The 23,595-nt window shown below is 43.6% G+C and overlaps 2 protein-coding genes across 2 annotated transcripts in view; one reads left to right on the top strand and one right to left on the bottom strand.

Annotated features, from left to right (window-relative positions):
• Nucleotides 1–23,595, top strand: part of APLF (aprataxin and PNKP like factor) — a 511,700-nt gene that overhangs the window by 331,834 nt on the left and 156,271 nt on the right. The gene's annotated exons all lie outside the window — the stretch shown is intronic.
• On the bottom strand, nt 2,844–16,691 carry NLRC4 (NLR family CARD domain containing 4). The gene is made up of 6 exons (XM_075266540.1): nt 14,836–16,691; nt 13,100–13,189; nt 12,141–12,308; nt 4,936–5,028; nt 4,693–4,860; nt 2,844–3,190 (listed from the first exon to the last, which is right to left on the bottom strand). Exons 1-6 carry the CDS (start codon nt 16,544–16,546, stop codon nt 2,859–2,861), a joined length of 2,562 nt encoding a protein of 853 aa, XP_075122641.1. The 5' UTR covers nt 16,547–16,691; the 3' UTR covers nt 2,844–2,858.

Genomic DNA, 23,595 nt, shown 5'->3' with positions numbered 1-23,595 from the left:
TCACTTCAATGGGACTGCACGGAGTGAAAGAAGCAGCCCATTCATTTCTATGGGGAGCGCTCGTATCCCCGCTCCCATAGAAATGAATGGAGCTGCTTTAGACGCCGCTTATTCTGAACGTGTTTTACGTTCAGAATAAGCTAGCGTTTACTCAGTGTGAATGCACCCTAAGAAATGGGCGCTCTCTTTCAGCATCAGGGGAACCTTTGTTATTTTTTTTAACCTGCATTACCCCTTCTGTGCCCACTATCACTTACCCAGCTTCCCCATTTCGCCATCTGCATCACATAGACTTACTGATATGGATTTGCTAGGATGTATATATATATATTTTTAAATAAAAAGTAATTACGGTAAATTTTACTTCCCACAGTGTGTAATATGTAACAGACAGACAGTCCTATAGCGCCATCTGCTGCTCATTTCAAATTTGCTAAGCAGTTTTTCTTAGAAGGTATTTCTATAATCGCTTTTATTATATGACATTACACACTTTATTAGATATAATGTCTTTCTTCATTATACAATAATATTATTTAGAGTCGCAATATTCTGACACTACGCCATAGTCATTATAGTCTATGGGGTCCGTGTGGTTTCTTAGCTAACTGCTTTTTAATGTGTACAGGTTTCTATTCGGTCCCGAAGCGGACTCCCTGAACGTAATACTGAACGCAGATGTGATCCGGGCCTAACATGTCCTGTGCCATATTTATCAAATCTTTTAGATACTTTTTAGACATTTTTATGACTTGTAAAAAAGATGTGTGGTTCATGGGGAAATGGGGTGTTGGCGAGGTCAGAGTAGCGCCACTGTGCCCCAAATGAAATGCAACATTTTGCTGCATATTTGGTAATAAACTTAGGCCACTATACAGTTGTGCAATGTTAGACTAGTCAGTGTGAACATACGTCAGATTTATCATACAGCATTAGATACTTTGATAAATTTTGCGTAGTTTAAGATTTAATATTGTTTAGTCTAAAACTTTGACAGTATTAGTAAATCTGCCCCACTGTCTCTTTACCAGGTTGCCCTAAGCAATGCTACTGATTAATTCAACTATACAGAGTCTTTAAAGGGGTTGTCCCATCACAAGGATCCTATCTATACTGCTTGTTAATGTAGATGTAAGCCTTTTCCTAAATACATTGCTTCAGCAAAACTGCTTTGTTTGTCCACTATCTTACTTTATTCAATTCATTGTTGACACAGCCCTGACTTATCTGCTCAAAAGTCAAGTGATGTATCTGCTGCTCTCAGGGGGGAGGGAGGAGGGGCTAAGTGCAGGGAGCGAGCCTGTGTTTCTAGCTATTCCTGTGTCTGCACCACGTGACCTAGCTTCCTGCACCCAGATAGGGGAGAGGAGCTGCTTTCATTTCTTCCGTTCTCCCAGTTATCAGGCTAGCTAATTCAATTGTGTTCATTATGGCAGAGACAGGCAGTCTCTGTATGTAACACAGAATGGAGTTGCTGCTGCCTGTACTTCATAGTCCAATATGGGAGCTACATGCTAATTTGGGGGTGGGGCTAAATGGCAGGTTGCATGTAAAACTCCGCCCACCAAATGATGCAAAAAACAAGGAAGAAAGAAGATTTTACAGCAGTGAAGACTGGTGAGTATGCGACGTGGGAATACCCCTTTAATGAGTTTTTGCTTACTGTCTCTCTCTATTTGCTGTATATGACCTGGGTGCTCATACATGTAATCTTCAGAGCACTGGATGATGTCACACCCGGCCCTTGGTGAAACACAAAACTCTCTCTGTATTACATTGCCTTCCTTGGGTGACCATATGCACCACTCCAGGTCCCCAGTCATAAGTTTTGCTTTTGAGCTCTCGTGCTTCCATACCTATCCTCTCCAGACCTACAGTGTACACCTCCTTTTCCGGACCATCAATTTCTCTCTACCTAAACTGCCTATAGCTGTGGATTAACTCACTCTGCTGCCCGGGGAGTGTGTTACCAGATCTCTATGTCTCATCACTGCAACAGCTTCTCCAGACACCCCAAGCATACCAAGACGTTCTGGACAATTGTATATTTCCAACTTTGTGGGAACATTTTGTGGAAGGCCATTGTGCCATAATGCACAAAGCAAGGAATAAAGGCAAGGTTGGGTGAGTTTGGTGAAAGAACTTGACAGGCCAACACGAGCCCTGATTTTAACCTCAACTTACACTAGAGAGGAGATTGAGGGTCCTGTCGTCCAACATCAGTCATGACCTTACAAGTGCTCTGCTGGATAAATGGGGAAAAATTCTCAATTTCTATTAAGTATACATTGTGCCAGCATATATAGATACATCTCTATATAAAGAGAAAATCTGGAGCTCAAGGGTTAAAAGTGTCTTTACCAAAGATAACTCCCTTAGTGGTGGCCCCAAAGTCAAACTGGACCACAATCCTGAGCATGTCTTGGTCTCCTTACACGCTCCCTGTCCACTGTATACAATATAATATAGTAGTTTCAGTCCCTTACTGAGACTATAAAAAATACTGATAGGTAAATAAAGTCGCAAATTAGAAAATCAGCGTCATTTTATTAAAAAAAATTGTATTTAATACAATTCCATAAAAGTTATAATTATTGATATCATCATTCTTGTAAAAACAAGCTCGATAAAGTTATCACAGTATGTAGCCAGAAAGGGGGAGCAGAACGCCAAAAATGTTGATTTTGGTTTTTACGTATTCTGACTATTAAAAAAATTCACGGTAACTTTTATGCACCCCAAGGAATGCCAACAAGTCTGCGAGTCATTGGAGCTTTAGTGGTGCCTAACACAATAATAGGCTTGGTCCTGACAGGGTAACGCTGCAGAACCATCATGGCGACCGTATTTTACTAGTTTCAATTTTTTTCAACTAGGAAAAAGTGTTCGTGCGCTTTGCCTTCTCTGTGAATCAGTTTTTGGTTCTTCATTTTGCCAATGTCAATGTTATCAAGTTCCCAGTTATCCAGTTGCATTGAACATAAGCATGGCAGGAACTCCACTGCGCGGCACAAATTGTGCACAACGTCACCAATGGGGATGAATATTTCTTCTGTGCTAAGATCAAAATGTGTCAAGTTCTTTAGGTTTCGAAGGGCTTGAATAAGAAAGATCCAACCATCATTATCGGCACAGTTATAGGATAGGTCCAAAATGGAAAGTTGTCCAAAACTGGTTGGAAAATACTCAGCTGCAAAGAAGAGAAGGAAGGTAAGATAACATGTTCCAAATATCTGTATCAGTACATATAGCTATATAGATATGTATAGAAGTATACAAATGAACACTTAGAGCAAAGCAGAAGTGCTAAGATACTAAACGGCATTATGTTGTACTCTGTGTTTAACCCCTTCCCTCTGTAGGCATTTTTTGATTTGCATTTTTGACTCCCCACCTTTCAACCCCCATAACTTTTTTATTTTTCCATTCACAGAGCCATAGGAGGGCTTAATGTTTGCAGGACAAATTGAGTTTGGTAATAGTACCATTGGGTGGTTATTGGAGAAAAGCTACATTTCTGAGACTTTCTTACGGGCTTTGCTTTTACAGCGTTTACTATGCAGCCAAAGTGACATGCCACCTGTATTCTTAGTCTTAGGATACCAAATTTATATAGTGCATGTGATTCCAAGCAATTTATATTAGATCCTATCAGAGAAAAATGCATCTTTCTGCTCTTACCAGGCTGTTTCCCTGTTTCCCCTATCTTTTGCTAAACTGACATTCACTCTGAAAATTCTGCCATATCTGTCTTCAGGCAGATAGCAGCTCTCATGTAACATCTCTGCCTGTTCAGCTCACTGCGCCACCCTCTGCTCGCATGCGGCGGTGCAGGAGGCGTGTGCAGTTTAGTTGTTTGCTTAGATTTTTTGGTTGCACTGTGTAAACACAGCTTTAGTTCTGTAATTGAATTTGCACCCGTCTTCTGACCTTGTCTGCCTCAGTCCATGAAGTAGTTAATTTGGCTTTGCCCTGTGATTGACAGCCTGTCTTCCTGTCAGGTCCAGGGCGGGTTCATTCTCCCCTATTTAGTCTTGGCTCACATTCACACTGGTGCCTGTTATTGCCTCGTGCTTGCTGGCTTTCTCTTGCTGTTTTGTTACTTGTATTCTTAATCCTGACCTTGGCTTTTCCTATTGACTATTCTTTTGGACTTTGATTTGGCACTGCATTGCTCGACTGTTGCCGAACCCTGGCTAGCTGACCTCCCTTTGTTGTTGTTTGTCTTGTCTGCGTTTTGTGTCTCACATATATAGGAAGGGACCGTCTTCATGGTTTCCGCCTATTACGTAGGATAGGACGTGGCAAGAGGAAGGGACAGTGAGGGACTTCAGTTTAGGGCTCACTGTCTCTTGTGCCCCTTCCTCCAGGGTTCTCCAGCAGCTACTGGGGAATTGTTATCTAGCAATTCCCTAATATCTCATGATTCAGATTACACATGTCTATTGAAGTCTACATATAGAGGGAGCAATTTACACAGTAATAATTTCCAGTATACTTTCTGTATCAATTCGCCATTCTAGATCTCTGCTTGGTGTCATTCTTTGCTTATTTGCAGTGGATTGTTACAAGCACAGCACAGTAATTCGACATCTGTCTTGTAATGACTTATGCACTTGTGTGTCTACTGCAAGTAAACAAAGAATGACAGAAAGCAGAGATCTACTAATATAATGTTGCAGATAAACTCACCTAACTTAATCACATTGTCATCTGTCATGTTCCATCTTCTAAAGGAAAGTTTTGACAGTCTTGCAAGCCCTTTAAGGTGATTCAGCAATGTAACCAGGCAGGATTTAACATGTCTTCCTCCAGGTAGTAACAATGTTGTCAGTGATGGCAGATGAGTTAAGGTTTGACCTGCAAGAAAGATTTGTCAAGTTCTAGATCTTTGTTACTACTGTATGTGTAACCTTAATACACATAGGTACTCGCCTAATGCTTCCAGTGATAGAGTCCCATCATCTTCCAAAAGATTATCAGACAAGTCAAGTATTTCCAGGTTCTTAAACTTTTTTAAACTGTTTGCTGTAGACAAAATAGCAAAAAGATGTTGATATTATAATTATTTAACCCATTGTATTTACTGCTTAGTCTATGATCACATTATAGTGTCTTCTACCATGGGTTGGTAAGAAAACCTGTCAATTGGAAGGACATTTAGTTTAAAGGGATTTTTCGTTAAACATAACCATATTTAAATTTTTGGACAATTAAAAGTTGAACATTTTTGCAAATATAAATAATTAAATATTTTACAGAGTTTGAAAAAAATTGACTCTAACTCTTAGGCTGCCTTCACACAAAGTAACGCCGGGCGTGTAAAAATCCTCATTCACAGCGGTACATGCGAGCGCTGCAGAAGCCTCCTGAACACTTCCCATTCACTTCAATGGGAGCGCTCATAACGCCGGATTTACGAGCGCATCTATTGAAGTGAATGGGAAGTGTTCGGGAGCCTTCCGCAGCGCTCGCGTGTACGGCTGTGAATGAGGATTTTTACAAGCCCGGCGTTACTCCGTGTGAAGGCAGCCTTAGTATGCATTCGCATATATTTGTCCTTACTGTTATGTCAGTCCAGGTAGCTGCAACGGGGCTAAGGGATAGCAGTAGGGAATCTCGCCCTGCACTACTCCCACTAGCTATCCCGGTCCCTGCCTCACGGGTGTGGGTCGGCTGTACTCAGGCTAAGCCTGACCCCGACAGCTCCTCTCTCACTGATACCGTAGGCCTAGAGGGAAGTGGGAGAAGGAATGCCCTATAAGACCTCTAGGGACTGGAGACTAAAGGGGGTCACCCCTAACGAACAAGTGAAGCTGCTACTGACAGGGACTGACAAGGGTGTGCGCTGACTAACAACACAAGCAGCACACAGGAAAAATGTGGGAAAGGATTCCCCCAAACCAATATGGGAAGGAACCATACACTAGGAAACAAACACAGGGAAACTGAGTAGAAATCAAAGGATAAGGCAATTCACTCACACAGTCAATTATACACAGAGGGAGGATTGGTGAACACAGAAGGGAAAACACACAAACCAACTCGTTCACCCAAACCTCCCAAAAATCAACCACGGAACTTCCTCTATCCCAGAACACCACCTACTCCTCCTGCTAAGGCCTAGCTCTGTAAAAGCGACACTCAGCACAGAACCATGGGAGGCATGGGTTTAAATACAGAGTAGAGACCACTCCTCCCAGGTGCAAATGGGAGGACAGACTAATCAACCAGGAGATAAAGCTGCCTACCATCAGTGCGCACGTGCAAGTCAGAAGGTGTGCACCAATACTCACGACAGGACAACCCCGCAGCGCCAGGATGCCACCCCAGACACTGCGCAGCCAAAAACTCCCCAGGTAAAAAGATAGAAATTAAAGAACCTAAATACTCCTAACAGGATCCTCCCCTCAAGGAGAAGACTCCGGATTCTCTAGGAGCATCCTTCTTCGGGAACTCCTTGTGGAATTTCTCCACGAGTCTGGGAGCTGACACATCCGACTCCAGGACCCAAGAATTATCCTCAGGACCGTATCCCTTCCATGCCACCAGATACCATAGCTTCCCCCGAACATATTTGCTATCCAGAACTCGGGATATCTCATACTCCCCGGACTCAGAAACTGGTGGAACCTTAACTGGAGACGTTCCCTTCTTGGCCTTCTTTAACAAGGAGACATGGAAGACCCGGTTTATCTTCCACCTTTTAGGTAGTTGCAGCTGCGCCGCCACTTCATTTACCATCTTGATGATCTTAAAAGGACCCACAAATCTGGGACCCAGCTTCTTGCTAGGAACCTTCAACCTGATATTCTTGGTGGACAACCAAACCATCTCACCAGGGAAGAACTGCAACTCTCCTCTCTTCCGATCCGCCTGGACCTTAGCCTGGTGCGACGCCCGCACCAGATTCTCTCGGATACGGGACCATACCCCTTGCAGCTTTTTAGAAAATAGCTCCTCCTCCGGAACTGGGGAAGAAATGGAAGAAAATACTCCGAAAACAGGATGTCTACCACCGGAGCAAAAAAAAGGTGTGGTACCTGTGGCATTGGAATCATGGTTGTTTAGGGAAAATTCTGCCAGGGGGAGAAAGGCAGCCCAATTATTCTGGTTCTCTCGAACAAAACACCTCAAAAACTGTTCCACATCCTGATTCTTCCTCTCTGTTTGTCCGTTAGACTCTGGGTGAAACCCGGAGGAAAACGACAGTGTAACTCCCAACCTACTGCAAAAAGCCCGCCAGAATTTAGCCACAAATTGCGGTCCCCTGTCCGAAACGATCTCCTCAGGAAGACCATGCAACCTTACAATCTCTTTAATAAACGCCTCAGATAGTGTCTTGGCACATGGCAGCCTGGAAAACGGGATCAAATGGCACATTTTCGTGAAGCGGTCAACGACTACCCAAATGACCGTGAAACCCTTAGACACCGGAAGGCCCGTGATGAAATCCATAGACAGATGAGTCCAAGGTTCCTTAGGAGGTTCCAATGGATGTAGAAGACCGTGGGGACGGGTATGCGACGCCTTGGCTCTTGCACAGACCGAACAATTTTGAACAAACTGCAAGACCTCCTTACTCCACCCTGGCCACCAAAAATTCCTAGACACCAATCTCATGGTCTCTGAAACCCCCGGGTGACCAGCAAGAACCGACTCATGACACTCCCTCAGGAGACTTTGTCGGAGAGTAGTTGGGACAAAAAGCTTGTTTCTAGGTATCTTGGAAGGTGCAGCGTGTTGCGCTTCGATCAAGGCCTTCTCCAATTTCGCGCCCAATACTGCTACCACCACTCCATCCCCAAGAATAGTGGCAGGCGCCTCTCGTTCCCCCTCAGTCGACATATACCGGGATAAAGCATCAGCCTTAACATTCTTTGAACCCGGCACATAAGTCACGTTAAAATGGAACCGTGCAAAAAATAGAGCCCATCTGGCCTGCCGTGCATTTAATCTCTTTGCCGACCCAAGATAAATCAAATTCTTGTGGTCAGTAAATACCTGGACTGGCCTTCTGGCCCCCTCCAGGAAATGACGCCAATGTTCGAACGCTAGTTTTATTGCTAGTAGTTCCCTATCTCCGATGTCATAATTCCGTTCAGAGGCAGAGAATTTCTTAGAAAAGAAGGCACAGGGATGCGTACCCTCCTCGAACTCCTGAGAAAGTACTGCTCCCACCCCCACCGAGGAGGCATCCACCTCCACTCGGAAGGCCAACCTCTCATCCGGCTGTCTCAAAATGGGAGCGGACGAGAATCGCTTCTTCAGTTCTTCAAACGCAGCTAGCGCCTCTGGCGACCACTTAGCACAGTCAGCCCCCTTCTTAGTCAAGTCCGAGATAGGTTTCACAACCTCAGAAAATCCCTTGATAAACTGGCGATAATAGTTGGAGAACCCCAAGAACCGTTGGACCGCCTTTAGGTTCTCGGGTCGCGGCCACTCCAAGACTGCCCTGACCTTCTCAGGGTCCATCTCGAACCCCTTGTCCGATAGGATATAGCCAAGGAAACATAATTTATTGACCGCGAACACACATTTCTCCAGCTTAGCACTTAATTGGTTAACCCTCAGGAGATCTAAAACCTCTCTCACTCTCTCCCAATGAGTCTCCAAATCCGGGGTGTAAATGAGTATATCGTCCAGATAGACCACAACCCCCCTCCCTATGACGGCACTTAGTACATCATTAATAAAATTCTGAAAAAACGCAGGCGCATTGGTTAGACCGAAAGGCATCACAAGATTCTCAAAGTGTCCTAGGGGTGTGTTAAACGCTGTTTTCCACTCATCCCCCTTCTTGATTCTCAGCAAGTTATACGCCCCACGTAAATCTATTTTACTAAACCAGCGGGCTCCCGTAATCTGGCTGAATAGATCCGAGATCAACAGAATGGGATAGGGATTCCACACCGTGATTTTGTTAATCTCCCTAAAATCCAAACAAGGGCGCAACCCTCCATCTTTCTTCTTTACAAAGAAAAACCCCACTGCTACTGGGGACTTAGATGGGCGAATATGCCCCACCTCTAGACTCCCCTCAATATACTCTTTGAGCGCCTCCCTCTCCGGAATAGTGAGATTGTACAACCTTGTCTTGGGTAACACTGCATTAGGTATAAATTTAATCGAGCAATCATAGGTGCGATGTGGTGGTAATGTCTTGGCTGCCCTTTCCTCAAAGACCTCCCTGAACTCACATATTTCTTGAGGCAAATTGTCTATAGACAAAGACATAACGGATATGGGCAGACATCGACCATTACACCCCTGCCCCCAAGAAACTACTGACTCGGTCTCCCAGTTGATAATAGGGTTATGCTGCTTCAGCCAGGGCCACCCCAAAACTACTTGTGCTGGTAACTTAGACAACAAGAACAAGTCAATCTCTTCCCTGTGGCCACCCACAATAAACTCCAAACCCTCCACCTGTTTGGAGATGACAGCTTGCTGTAGAGGGGTCTTATCAATAGCCCACACCGGTATCTGAGACTCCAAGACCAAAGGACTCACCCTTAATTGCTCACAAAACTCTGAGTCAATAAGGTTGACTGCCGAACCACAATCAACCAAAATCCGGCACTTCTGCCCATTTACCCATCCTTCAAGGGTCAACCCGGCAGTCTGAGTACAGGAAATATGCACACCTCCCTCCTTAGTAGGTTTTCTCCCTTTACCCTCAATAGACCTGGGGTTATTACTCTCCTTGGCGAACCATTCTCTGGAGGGGCATACCCTTGCTACATGTCCCATCCCTCCACACACAAAACAGCGTACTGTGCGGGACCCTTCACTCTTGGGTCTTGCACTTCGCACAGTGGCCCCAATCTGCATGGGTTGGTCCCCCGGGTCCTCTCTAAAAACAGAGAATTGAGGAGGGCTAAGCCCCCCAGGACTCTTGTCTCCACGCTCCCGGAGGCGCCGTCCAATTGCCAGCTGCATGGCCTCATCTAGATCTCCCGGAACAGGGTGAGAAACTAGATGGTCTTTAACCTGGTCCGAGAGCCCTGTCTCAAACTGACTAAGTAGAGCGGGGTCATTCCAATGTACTTCTGCTGCCCACCTACGAAACTCTGTGCAATATTTCTCTATAGCGTGATCCCCTTGCACCACACGTCGTAGGTTATACTCAGCCGTGCGTACCCTGTCTGGGTCGTCATACAGTAACCCCATTGTGGAGAAAAACGCCTGTACAGTTAGTAAGCAAGCTGAGTCGGTAACGAATGTGCCCAGATGAGGGGATCATCTCTCAATAAAGTAATAATAATCCCAACTCTCTGTACCTCAGAACCGGAGGAAAACGGCCGTAGCCGGAAATACAAAAGACAGTCCTTTTGAAATCGGAAAAAATCTGACCTCTTACCTCGGAAGGGTTCAGGTAAGCTGACTTTTGGCTCCAGAGGCCAACCCACAGGGGCGCTACTCACCTGCCTCTGTATGCCCTCCACCTGAGAGGCTGTGTGTTGAGCCAACTGCTGTACTTGAGATACGCCAGAAGCTTGGATGGCATCCATTCGTAGCTTGATCCCCTCCATCTCAGTGGAAATCTGCTGCACCGCCTGGTACAACTGTTTCAGGTCCGTCATAATGCAAACGAACCTTTTTTTTTTTTTTTTTTTTTTACCGGCTGAGTGTACTGTTATGTCAGTCCAGGTAGCTGCAACGGGGCTAAGGGATAGCAGTAGGGAATCTCGCCCTGCACTACTCCCACTAGCTATCCCGGTCCCTGCCTCACGGGTGTGGGTCGGCTGTACTCAGGCTAAGCCTGACCCCGACAGCTCCTCTCTCACTGATACCGTAGGCCTAGAGGGAAGTGGGAGAAGGAATGCCCTATAAGACCTCTAGGGACTGGAGACTAAAGGGGGTCACCCCTAACGAACAAGTGAAGCTGCTACTGACAGGGACTGACAAGGGTGTGCGCTGACTAACAACACAAGCAGCACACAGGAAAAATGTGGGAAAGGATTCCCCCAAACCAATATGGGAAGGAACCATACACTAGGAAACAAACACAGGGAAACTGAGTAGAAATCAAAGGATAAGGCAATTCACTCACACAGTCAATTATACACAGAGGGAGGATTGGTGAACACAGAAGGGAAAACACACAAACCAACTCGTTCACCCAAACCTCCCAAAAATCAACCACGGAACTTCCTCTATCCCAGAACACCACCTACTCCTCCTGCTAAGGCCTAGCTCTGTAAAAGCGACACTCAGCACAGAACCATGGGAGGCATGGGTTTAAATACAGAGTAGAGACCACTCCTCCCAGGTGCAAATGGGAGGACAGACTAATCAACCAGGAGATAAAGCTGCCTACCATCAGTGCGCACGTGCAAGTCAGAAGGTGTGCACCAATACTCACGACAGGACAACCCCGCAGCGCCAGGATGCCACCCCAGACAGTGCGCAGCCAAAAACTCCCCAGGTAAGAAAAATAGAAATTAAAGAACCTAAATACTCCTAACACTTACTATCAGTTTCCCTCTTGCCTGGTTCACATAAACCAGAGGGAAACTGATGCCAGGACAGATCCAATTGTTTTCGATGGAATCACTTCTGGCACAAGAGGCATTAGATCTGTGTCTTAGCCAGACTGAAAAACACAACGCTCCTTAGTACCCCCACCCCCAGTATAAGGCTCTTTAATGCCCCCATTTAGCATATAATGCTTCTTAGGGTCCCTACCTACAGTATAATGCTCCTTAGTGCTCCTCACACTGTTGCATCAGTTATGGCATCAGATGTAATGGCCTAAAGAGGACCTTTCACCACCTGGGGCACATGCGGTTTTATATACCGCTAGAAAGCCGACAGTGCTCTGAATTCAGCGCACTATCGGCTTTCACGCTCTGTGCCCCCAGTGACGAGCTATCGGTGTCGGTCATCACCATCTGAAGGGCGTTTCTGACAGTCAGTCAGGAACGCCCTTCCTCACAGTAGCGCCTATGACTCTGTACTGTGAGAGTGGCGAGGAACAACCCCCCCCCCCAGTACTCGTCTATGGACCAGCGACCATATAAAGTTCCTACCTTCATTGTTGTGTCCTTTGTCAACCCATAAAGACACAAGACGCAAACACTGTCAGCGTTCTACCTATAGTGCCTATAAGGATTAGAAAGACCAATTGGACTTACAAAGACTGATCAGGGTTTGTGAAGTCAAACAACAGTTAATAAGATGAATTTCTTTGATGTTGTCACAGTGTGAAATAGATTGGACTATATGATCCATGGAGCTCCCAATGTTGGGTAGATCTGACAGCTTCAAGACTTCAAGCTTCTTTAAATGTGAAATCCCATTTGCTGCAAATTAGGATAGAAAATGGATTAATAATTAGTATTTTATAGTACAGAGAATCGAAAAATCATAATACAATAATACAATATCTGTTGTGTAGGAACCTACTATCATGATATAATATGATATACCAGACATCTTTTTACAGTGTTAACCATGATAGTTGTCTACATATTTTTAGATTGCATGAGATGCCTTCACCAGAGCTCACCGCAGGGAGAGATGGACTTTGCTGGATTTGGGGATCTGAATTGTCACCAAACAGGTAAATGTACTAATAATAAATGCACCGCTGCCAAAACCAACACAAAGTCCAGAAAACGTACAAAGAGGCGTGAAAGCGGAGAAGTCATATTAGCAGAGTCAAAAACCAGGAAAGCACGTAGTAAGCAGAGACAGGAGACAAAAGCAATGTCCGAGAAACTAGCCAAGGGTCACAAATCCAGCCAGGAACACCACAAAAGAAGCAAAAGGGGAACCAAGGAGCAAGCCAGTAATATTAATGGTGTATCCTAAGGATAAGCATTCATTTTAAAGTCCAGATCAATCTTAATGTTCAGGTCTGGCTTTTAGAAGAAGAGTAAAGCAGAAAGAAAAGAAATAGACCCTTGAATTATTGCCAAATTTTGTCTCATATAGGATAGGTACTAAGGTATGATCAATTTTTGTGTACGCACTGTAGAGTTCTAAGGAAAGATACTCGAAATTTCACAGAGAGTACAAGTATTTGCAAAACCATAGTCAATAATGAGGATAATAATTATATGCGGTTTCACAATTTATGGTAAGAACTTACCCAAAACTTCGCCATCTTTTTCAGTCATGCTGATGTTGTGCAAAGTTAACGTTTCGATTTCGACAAGTTTGTGCAACCCGTCTAAGATTACTAGAGCAAAAAGTCATATGTTAGATACTGCTAACTGTATTTGGTTAAAGGATAGGCTACCAATGAAAGATCTGCAGGGTCCGCCAACCCGACCCCCGGCCGATCAGCTGCATTGTTCAGCTAAGTACTGCAGTTTTTTCAGTACTTGCCATAGAATTTGTGTAATAGCTGTGCTTGGTATCACAGCTCAGCCCATTCACTAGAATGGGACTGAACTGCAATCAGACCATGAGACCAATGAACTTCATTCAGCTGATCAGGAGGGTCTTGGGTGTCAGAAAAACCAGGGACCTAATTAAAAAGTCCCAATAAACCCTTTGATGTCATACATTTTATGCTTATGTACAAATTGTTCTAATATGTATTGCTTTGTTTTTGAAGATCTATAAAGCTTCAAGAAGATCTTGAAGATTTATCTCTTCAGGGAGGTCTACAACCTTCAATGGAACTACTGCCACCACATGTCACCATCTTCTGAACTGCTTTTCCCCTCCTCTACTGTCTGTAGCCCACTTATGTCATAGAATGTAAGCACTTGCGGGCAGAACCCTCTATGCCACTGTTGCAGTTGGTCACTGTTAGTATTGTATTCGATTTGTGTATTTTGTGTAAACCCTCAGAGGTACAGCACCATGAAACTAGCGGTGCTCTCTAGCCATTATATGACTTGCATACTTGTATCCTACTTTTATCTATAATTATCATTTCACCCTGAAATTAACGCCACATTGGACACAATGTCTCCCGTACACTAGACATTGAGGAGATTCTGCTCCCCTAACTCTGCTTCACTTACAATGTTGCTCTTAATCCAACACTGGGGCAGAACACTTAGTAGAAGGAACATCAGGGTCCCTATTTGTTTCTATGCAATTCTTCTATGTAGCTGTTCCCTCCTCTCCCCTCTCCGTAGAAGTGGAGCCAGGGAGAAGAGTGGAGACTAGAGATGAGCGAGTAGTGTTCGATCGAGTAGGTGTTCGATCGAATACTACGGTATTCGAAATACTCGTACTCGATCGAACACTACTAGCTGTTCGAAGTTTAAGGTTCAATGCAGAACCAGCGTTGATTGGCAGAATGCTATACATTTTGCCAATCAAGGCTGGTTCTTCTCTTACCTTTAGAAGTCTTCTCCGTGCAGCGTCCCCGCGGCGTCTTCCGGCTGGAATGCCCTCGCATGCGCAGTCGGCTCTGCTCAGGCGTCGGGCCGGGCAGAGCCGACCGCGCATGCGCAGTCGGCTCTGCCTAGGCCCCGATGCCTAGGCAGAGTGAATTCCAGCCGGAAGACGCCGCAGGAGCGCTGCGCCAGGAGAAGACTTCAAGGAGAATCCTGCCCGACCGTCACTCGTGGACTTGGTAAGTATAATTTTATCGAATTTTGCGTACCCCTGAAACGAGCATTTCCCCCCATAGACTATAATAGGGTTCGAAATCCGTTCGAACAGTCGCACAGTGTGCGGCTGTTCGAATCAGATTTCGAACCTCGGACATTTTAGTGTTCGCTCATCTCTAGTGGAGACTGATATTTGGAGAAAGAAGCATTTTTCTATAATACCATGTATAACAATGTTTTGGGGTTTTTTTGGGGGGAGGGGTTATCACCACTTGTATTGTAGGTTTCTTGATAAAAATGGGTATATGTTTACCTTGTTGATGTTCATTATCCATGTTGGAGATACCTAATGTTTTAATATTTGTCATTTCTACAATTTGTGCTTCATCTTCAATGCTAAGCGGAGTGTTATTAATAATGAGCTCTTTCATTCTCTTGCAGTTGTCCACCACGCGTGTGAGATTCCCAGTGATTCCGGCACTAGAGCTGATCTTAAGCCTGAGATGGTTAGCACAACAGCATATTTTTCCGAGAAACTTCACGTCGTATTTATTCAAATGATCGAATTTCTTTATTGTAACCTCTAACGTTTGCAGAGCTTGGGTCCAATCATAAAATAAGCTGACAATTTTTTTAGAAATATAGGTCTGTGGCTTCAGTTCATTCATATCTCCAGGGCTTTTGACGTCTCCATCTTCTACCAGGACATTACTTTTTTTACTGAAGAGGTCTAATTTGACCAGTTGCAGAGCACTAAGGCACCCTGGTAGATGCTCAAAAAACTCAAAGTGATGAGATCCTACATTGTGCATGCTAATGTGCAATGTTTTATGAGAAAAGATGGATTCAAATTCTGCATTCATCTCCTTCTTGGTTGCACTTTCGTAGAAAAGGTTGATGCCAAACTCAACAAAGTCAGAGCTGGTTTCATTCATTTCATCTCTACACAAGTTTCTTATGTGACAAATGACTTGCTGAGTGGCGGTTTTGGAAGATCCACAGGTGTATAATAGAAGGTTTTTGTACCTGTTGGTAACATCATAAATGGTTTGTAACTTGTTGAGGAAACGTTCTCCTACATGGACAGTCTTGTCTGATGATAATAATTGTGAAAGTCTTCTTCCAGCAATGTACTCTTGGAATGACGTATGAAAAAATCTATATCCAGGTTTACGTTTATTGGCTGTGTACTTATTGAGTAGTCCTATTTTAAGTAAGATATCCTCCTTAATATTGGTTAAGTGCTCATTTTGGAATTCATACTGGTGGTCAAAAAGTCCATTAAGAGCCAAGTCTCCGCACAAGTAGATATTATCTTCTACGATATTTTCCTTGATATCTTTAATTTTATTGTGTCCTCTATCAATCATCAGCTCATATAATGTACAAAACAAAGCAGTCTGAGTGTTCATCTGAAAATTATTTTCCCCCATCCTAAGGGCGCAAGCGATGACTAAGAACAATGGCGTTTTCATGAGGTTTTTCATAAAATCAGACGCATCCAACTGAATCAACAAACCGTTAGCTTCTTTATCATCTAAGACTTTTTGGATCAAGGTTTTGGCACTCTCGAGGGTGAAGTCACTTGTCTCTACAATGAGAGCGCCGTATCGTCTCACTTCTCCCAATGACTCTGTCCTCGTACTTACGATAACTGTGCTATTGTAGATATAGTTTTTCTTGATAAGATCGTCTATTTCTCTGCAACGCTCAGAATTGAATTCATCGTAACCATCCAGTAAAAACAATATTTTTTTTCCAAGTTGTTGGATTCTTTGTAAAAACGTTACTTTGTTCCAGTTGTATGTAAATGCAAAAAGTTGGTCGCTCAAGGTTTCGTAAAGACCCTCACTTGTACCACGCAAAGTGACAAAAAAAACAAGCTTATACTCTAGGAGTTGTTGGCACCTTTCCGATGCCCACAGGACAGCAATTCTTTTGAGCATTGTACTTTTACCCTTGCCGGCTTCCCCTTCAATAATACATGGACTCTCGAGCTTACATAACATATCATCAAATTTCATTTTCTCCTTCCTGCGATTATAAATGTCTTTCACCCATATAAAAGGATCTGTAAAAGTGGTTTCTAGATTAAAGATGATGTCAATGTCTGTGACTTCTCCCAATGGGTAAAAGTTTTGAAAGCCTGGGGACTGATAGTAGCGTTTTAAATTTTTTTCCAATTTATCAAACTCCTTTTCCAGTATGTCATCTGAAAAAGAGAAAACATAGATTAAAGGTATTTATATTGATGATAAAAGTCTGTATGTGTACATCATATGAATGCAATAACCGTTGTCATCAGGGGTGTAACGATCGTGGTCACAGGGAGTGTGACCGCGCCTGGCAAGGTACAGGGCCCACGGCCAACTGGAGATGGCTGGGGCCCGGTACCACTGTTACAGCGGTTGGGGAAAGCCTGCTTCTCTGATCGCTATACATATTGTAAAAGGAAAAGGGCCCCGGCTTGTCGCCGGGCCCCTTTTCAATAGATATTAGCCTGGGAAGATGACTTAAAATAATAGATAGCTCAGCTCCAGGGGTGAACCATGGCTTTCTGCCGCCTGAAGTGGACATCAGAAAGCCCCCCCCCCCCCCCCCCGGCAGGGCCGAGCGGAGGGGTGGGGCCGAGCGGAGGGGGTGAGGCCGAGCGGAGCGATTGTCTTTAGCAGGCAGAGAGCAGGCAGGGAGAAGACCTGCTCTCTGCCTGAGCGTGAGGGGCGGCCGCTCAGCAACGCGCTCAGTGACAGTGACCCTAGTGGTCAGTGGTCAGCAAAAATGTCGCCCTCCCCGTGGCCCTTGCATAGCGCCGCCTGAAGCGGTCGCTTCAGGTCACCTCATAAGAGGTGCGGCACTGCTCAGCTCTCACCGTCCTCTCCGGTGCCTTCCGTCGTGTGCACCTGGGCCCACAAGACACTTTTTTACACCACTGGTTGTCATACTATTTAGCATTCGTGTTACACAATGCTTTGTAAATGTTCTATATTTGCTGAATGACCTGTGAGCTAGCAGTAATGGTTCTGACATTCTGGCCCTATGTTGTACTTACTTCTATATGGAACTATATAACAATCAGCTGCTTATACCATCTGTGGTGCTTGTGCAGGTACTGCTTGCGCTAGGCACACACTAGAGTTTGTCTCTCTGTCGTTTGGACTCACAAAAGATGGAGAGCCATCTGCAAATAAAGCAGTTTTCCGCAGTCCCATAACAACTATAATGGGGTCCGCCAGGTCTTCCATGCAAGACTTTTCTCTCTGCCAATTTTAGATGGAATCTGCGGCTGAGTCTTCTACAGAGGCTCCGACACAGATGTGAACCTACTCAATTTAATAGGACTGAGTAGCAATACCATGTACAGCCGCTATACAATGTACAGCATATGGCTTAGTATGCAGTGGGAACACCTGAAACACTCATCCAAATGCTGCACCATCTTACAAATGCCACCACTAGACTAGAAAAGCTACAAACTAAAATCTATTGTGTGAATAACAATATATTGTATCATAGCAAATATCTAGGTGCATAACATAATGAACATGGCCAGAGTCTGAATTTCTCACCTGTTTGTTCAACTTTCATTAGATGTTCAAATGTTCCTTTTCTCTCAGAGAAAACTTATGGGAAAGAAAAAAAACAGACTTTTTATATTTTTTAAATAAAAACAACTTCTTCAAACTTAATATTTTTATTGTTCACTTTCTTCTAAAACAGCAATTTCATAGAGACCCCCAGGGGTGCCACAACTGGTGGGGAAATGGCTACATGTCCTTTTAACTATCCTTAGGGTGAATGGAATGGCGCAGCAGGAAGCTTTAGCTTCCTGCTCTATCACTCAGGCATCAGCTAGTGATGTCTGCTGAAGTCCTGCTGCGTCCATCTGCAGAGACGCATCAGGAGGACCTCTGGGGACTGAGAATGGGTAAGTGTTATTTGTTTCTTATTTATGAAGCACAAGTATAGTGTTGGGCCAGGGGGGATACATATTAGGGGTCCACTGGGGGGGCATTATTAGTTGTTTTGGTCCACTGAGGGGCATTATTACTCATCTGGGGTCCACTGGAGGCATTACTAAGCATTATTATGGCCACTGGGGGACATAATTTGTTGTGTGGGGGCCACTAGAGGACATGATTAACTGCCTGTTGGCAACGAGGGACATTATTATATGCCTGGGGGCCACTAGGGGAAATAATTAATTGACTAAAGGTCACAGGGGGACATTTTTAGTTTTCTGGGGGCTACTGGATATTAGTATTAGCTGCCTGGGAACTGGGGGATATTATGAGTTGTCAGCTTGGCCATTGAGGATCTTTACTACTTGCCTGGGGGCCACTAGGGGGCATTATTAATTTCTTGGGGCCCATTGGGGGGCATTATTTGTTGTCTAGAGACATTATTAGTTGTCTGGGAGCTACTGGAGAACATTATTAAATGCCTTTGGGCCACTGGCGGACATTTTTACCTGTTTAGTTTGTGGTTTTAAGATGACAAAACGTGAAGTACAAAGGGTATGAATACTTTTACAAAACACTGTAAGGGCCCCTTCACATGGCGTAAGTGTGCCGCTCATTTAGACACGTATACACATGTCCAAGCGCGGTGCTTCAAAACAGAGCCCATTGATTTCAATGTGAAGTGCGCATATATTGACATATACCCGAGCTTCCCATTGAAATCAATGGGCTCTCTTTTGAAGCGCCACGCACGGACATGTGTATACGTGTCTAAATGAGCATTGCACTTACGCCGAGTGAAGGGGCCCTACCAGACTACCTTCAAACCTGCAGCTTTGCAGCTATACAGCATGTATAATTTAACATCACACACTATTTTACTTTTGTGATGCAGCACCCATATCTTTTTTAAACATCAGGAGTACTCACTTGGTCCAAAGACATCCCGAAAAAGAAATTCATCATAAGTTTGAAGAAGCTGGAGAAAATAGTGGCAGGATTCTTTGCCTTTTTGCATAATCATTATGACAAGTGTCCTCGCTACTTTGTGGCTGTTTGTTCCATCAAGCACAGAATTCATCTCTTCCAGTGAAAGTACGTTCTTTTCAAAAAGATTATCCACTAATTTTCTGACAATTTGTACGTTCATTTTGTTATTCAAGTCTGAAAACTTTTCCCGAATTAGTTCCACTTGGAAGACAACAAAGAAAAAGTGAAATAGGAAAAAATAATACAATAACCAAAATTAGGCCACAGTGTAATGCCGCAGCATTGCTATACTATAAAAGATACCATGGGCATCTCGTGGTAATCTTGTAGTAATGGTTAGCTGAGGCTGACTGTTCATGTCAGCCGCGAGCGCCATATAGCAAATTTTTACTCCGTGAACATACAATGCCTTGTGAAAGTATTCGGCCCCCTTGAACTTTTCAATCTTTTGCCACATTTCAGGCTTCAAAGATAAAGATATAAAATTTAAATTTTTGAGGAAGAATCAACAAGTGGGAAACAATTGTGAAGTGGAATGAAATTTATTGGATATTTTAAACTTTTTTAACAAATAAAAGACTGAAAAAAAAATTGAGCATGCAAAATTATTTGGCCCCCTTGCGTTAATACTTAGTGTAGTGCCACCTTTTGCTGTGTTTACAAACGCAAGTCACTTGGGGTATGTCTCTATCAGTTTTGCACATTAGGAGACTGAAATTCTTGCCCATTCTTCCTTGCAAAACAGCTGGAGCTCAGTGAGGTTGGATGGAGAGCATTTGTGAACAGCAGTTTTCATCTCTTTCCACAGATTCTCGATTGGATTCAGGTCTGGACTTTGACTTGGCCATTCTAACACCTGGATACGTTTATTTGGGAACCATTCCATTGTAGATTTTGCTTTATGTTTTGGATCATTGTCTTGTTGGAAGATAAATCTCCATCCCAGTCTCAGGTCTTTCGCAGACTCCAACAGGTTTTCTTCCAGAATGGTCCTGTATTTGGCTCCATCCATCTTCCCATCAATTTTAACCATCTTCTCTGTCCCTGCTGAAGAAAAGCAGGCCCAAACCATGATGCTGCCACCACCATGTGTGACAGTGGGGATGGCGTGTTCAGGGTGACGAGGTGTTGCTTTTACGCCAAACATATCGTTTTGCATTGTGGCCAAAAAGTTGGATTTTGGTTTCATCTGACCAGAGCACCTTCTTCCATATGTTTGGTGTCTTCCAGATGGCTTGTGGCAAACTGTAAACAAGACTTTTTATGGATATCTTTGAGAAATGGTTTTCTTCTTTCCACTCTTCCATAAAGGCCAGATTTGTGCAGTGTACGACTGATTGATGTCCTATGGACAGACTCTCCCACCTCAGCTGTAGATCTCTGCAGTTCATCCAGAGTGATCATGGGCCTCTTGGCTGAATCTCTGATCAGTCTTCTCCTGGTTTGAGATGAAAGTTTAGAGGGACGGCGGGGTCTTGGTAGATTTGCAGTGGTCTGATACTCCTTCCATTTCAATATGATTGCTTGCACAGGACTCCTTGGGATGTTTAAATCTTGGGAAATCTTTTTGTATCCAAATCCAGCTTTAAACTTCACCACAACAGTATCTCTGACCTGCCTGGTATGTTCCTTGGCCTTCATGATGCTCTCTGCGCTTTAAACAAAACCCTGAGACTATCACAGAGCAGGTGCATTTATACGGAGTATACTTGGTTACACACAGGTGGATCCTATTTCAGAGATCCTCACTGAACTGAACGGAGTGAGCTGGCTGCACTGAAAGTAAAGGGGCCGAATAATATTGTATGCCCCACTTTTCAGTTTTTTCCTTGTTAAAAAAGTTTAAAATATCCAATAAATTTTGTTCCACTTTGTTTCCCACTAGTTGAGTCTTCCCCAAAAAATTCAAATTTTATATCTTTATTAGAGATGAGCCGTATCGAATAGCACGCTCCCATAGAAATGAATGGACGTAGCCGGCACATGGGGGTTAAGCGGCCGGCCGCCGGCAAAGTCTGCGTGCCGGGCGTTTCCATTCATTTCTATAAGAGCGTGCTATTCTAAACGGCTGTTTCGAATAGTGTTCGCTCATCTCTAATCTTTATGTTTGAAGCCTGAAATCTGGCAAAAGGTTGAAAAGTTCAAGGGGGCCGAATACTTTTGCAAGGCACTGTAAGTCTTTCTTTATGTGCACCCATAATCATTTCGCTATCATTGGTTCTATGCAGTATATCACTAAATATAATATTATATGTAAGTAAAATGTACAAGAAGTTTTCCACTCACCACACTTGCAATCCTTTTTCTCCATCTGTGCGTACCGCAGCATTTTCTACAAGATGTAAGTGATATTAATAATACAGCCATAACATGCTGAGTTAATACTGTAATATACTGGACAAGTAAACAATAAGTAAATGTGATCGATGACGATTGACCTTTCCTTTGATTTAATTTTTCCAATCGTTTTCTAGCTGCGAGCAACATGAAAACTGCTTTCAGCTATGGAATGCCCATGGAGACTTTGCTGCCCAGGAATCTTTGGTAATTCCATGTAGGCTCCCATTGCAAGCCACAATACCAAGCAGCACTTTTTTCTCCGCATGTTTCGTGCGGAAACCACACAGACCTCATTATAGTCTATGGAGTCCATAGTTTCCTTAGGTACACACTTTTTAATGCGTATAGGTTTCCATTCGGAGTGTCCCCAAGCGGGCTCCCCGAATGGAAACCTGAACGCTAATGTGAACCGGGCCTTAGTGATGACAATGTGTACTGTGCTAATGAGCCTGGCAAATGTCACAATTCACTTGGCAAGGAAACTTGAGTTGACATCTCACTAAGTGCTAATCTCTATATAGAAGGTTAGCAAAGTATTATGTTGCATAGAATTAGTACATAAATCTTTCTTACCTTTTAGAGTTGCTGGGATTGTCTTAGAAGGTGAACCTATTCATGTATCTGTTCGTTCACTTGCTATTCCATAGGCTTTTTCAAGGCATTAGGCTGCTTATTCTTCCAATATAATAGTGCACAACACTACGGTTCCTGATACAACACTTCAAAGTGAAAGCAGGTTTTTACTTCCTGGAGCTCGTATTTCCCGTTGTAAGTAGGAAGTTTATGGTGTGTATAAGGGTCAATGAAGCAATCTATACAAGGAGGAAATAGTTTTTGTAAAAACAAGGACTTGGCATTTGGTTAAAGACAATATTTAAAGAACATTTTTGTATTTTTTTTCCCTGCCTTGCAAAAATCATAATGTCTTCCCATTCATATAGTCATATGAGGACTTGTTTTTAGTAGGATCAGTTGTACTATCTGATAGCACACAGAATAGACACCAGTGTTGGCAAATACAGTATATATGATTTCCATATAGCTTGCACTGAATGTTTCGAAACAGTCAAGGTTCTTTGTCACAGCGTAAAAAATACAAGCATTCAGAGTGTATAAAATATATTTGAAACCAACCATCATGGCACGACGGTCCACAAGGTGGACACCATACAGATGTATACATAATATATTCATTTAACCAGAATGCAACAAAAACAATAAGACTAATTTATGCTCATTACAACAAAGACATGGGAAGAATATGCAAATCTGTCTCCCGAGATGTAAACAGGGAGACAGTGCCTCTGTTATGCTGCCCTCTATGGGAAGCACCCTGAACATCATGCCCGACTTTCCCAGAAGTCTTTACTGCATAATGCGGGGTTATAACCAAATCAATTTCTCAGCTACGGACGGCACCGTTTCTGTCTGGTTGGACTTCATCAGCGCAGCCTAGAGAGGATTGATTTGAAATGGTGCCGTCCGTAGCTGAGAAATTGATCCGAGACAGTGGTCCGAGCACAGCTTCGTCATGACTTGAATGCCACTCCCCGGGCCATTGCATCATGATCCTGTGATGTCATGGTCCTCCTAGTTCATGTAGGAATAGTATAAAGATGGCCTCCGAGAATGCGCTGTCGGAGGCCATCGGCGGCGTTGAGGACTGAACCAAAGTTAGAAGTAGAATAGCCTTTCTAAAGGCTATTACAAAGTGTCCTTAGTTTAAAATGCATATCCACAATGATAGAGATTCTTTAATATTGAAACAAAAAATCCTATTTTCC

This window comes from Leptodactylus fuscus, chromosome 3 (assembly GCF_031893055.1).
Source record: "Leptodactylus fuscus isolate aLepFus1 chromosome 3, aLepFus1.hap2, whole genome shotgun sequence".
Taxonomy (NCBI): Eukaryota; Metazoa; Chordata; class Amphibia; order Anura; family Leptodactylidae; genus Leptodactylus; species Leptodactylus fuscus.
The sequence above is the reverse complement of the archived record's forward strand: the minus strand, read 5'-3'. Positions and strand labels throughout refer to the sequence as shown.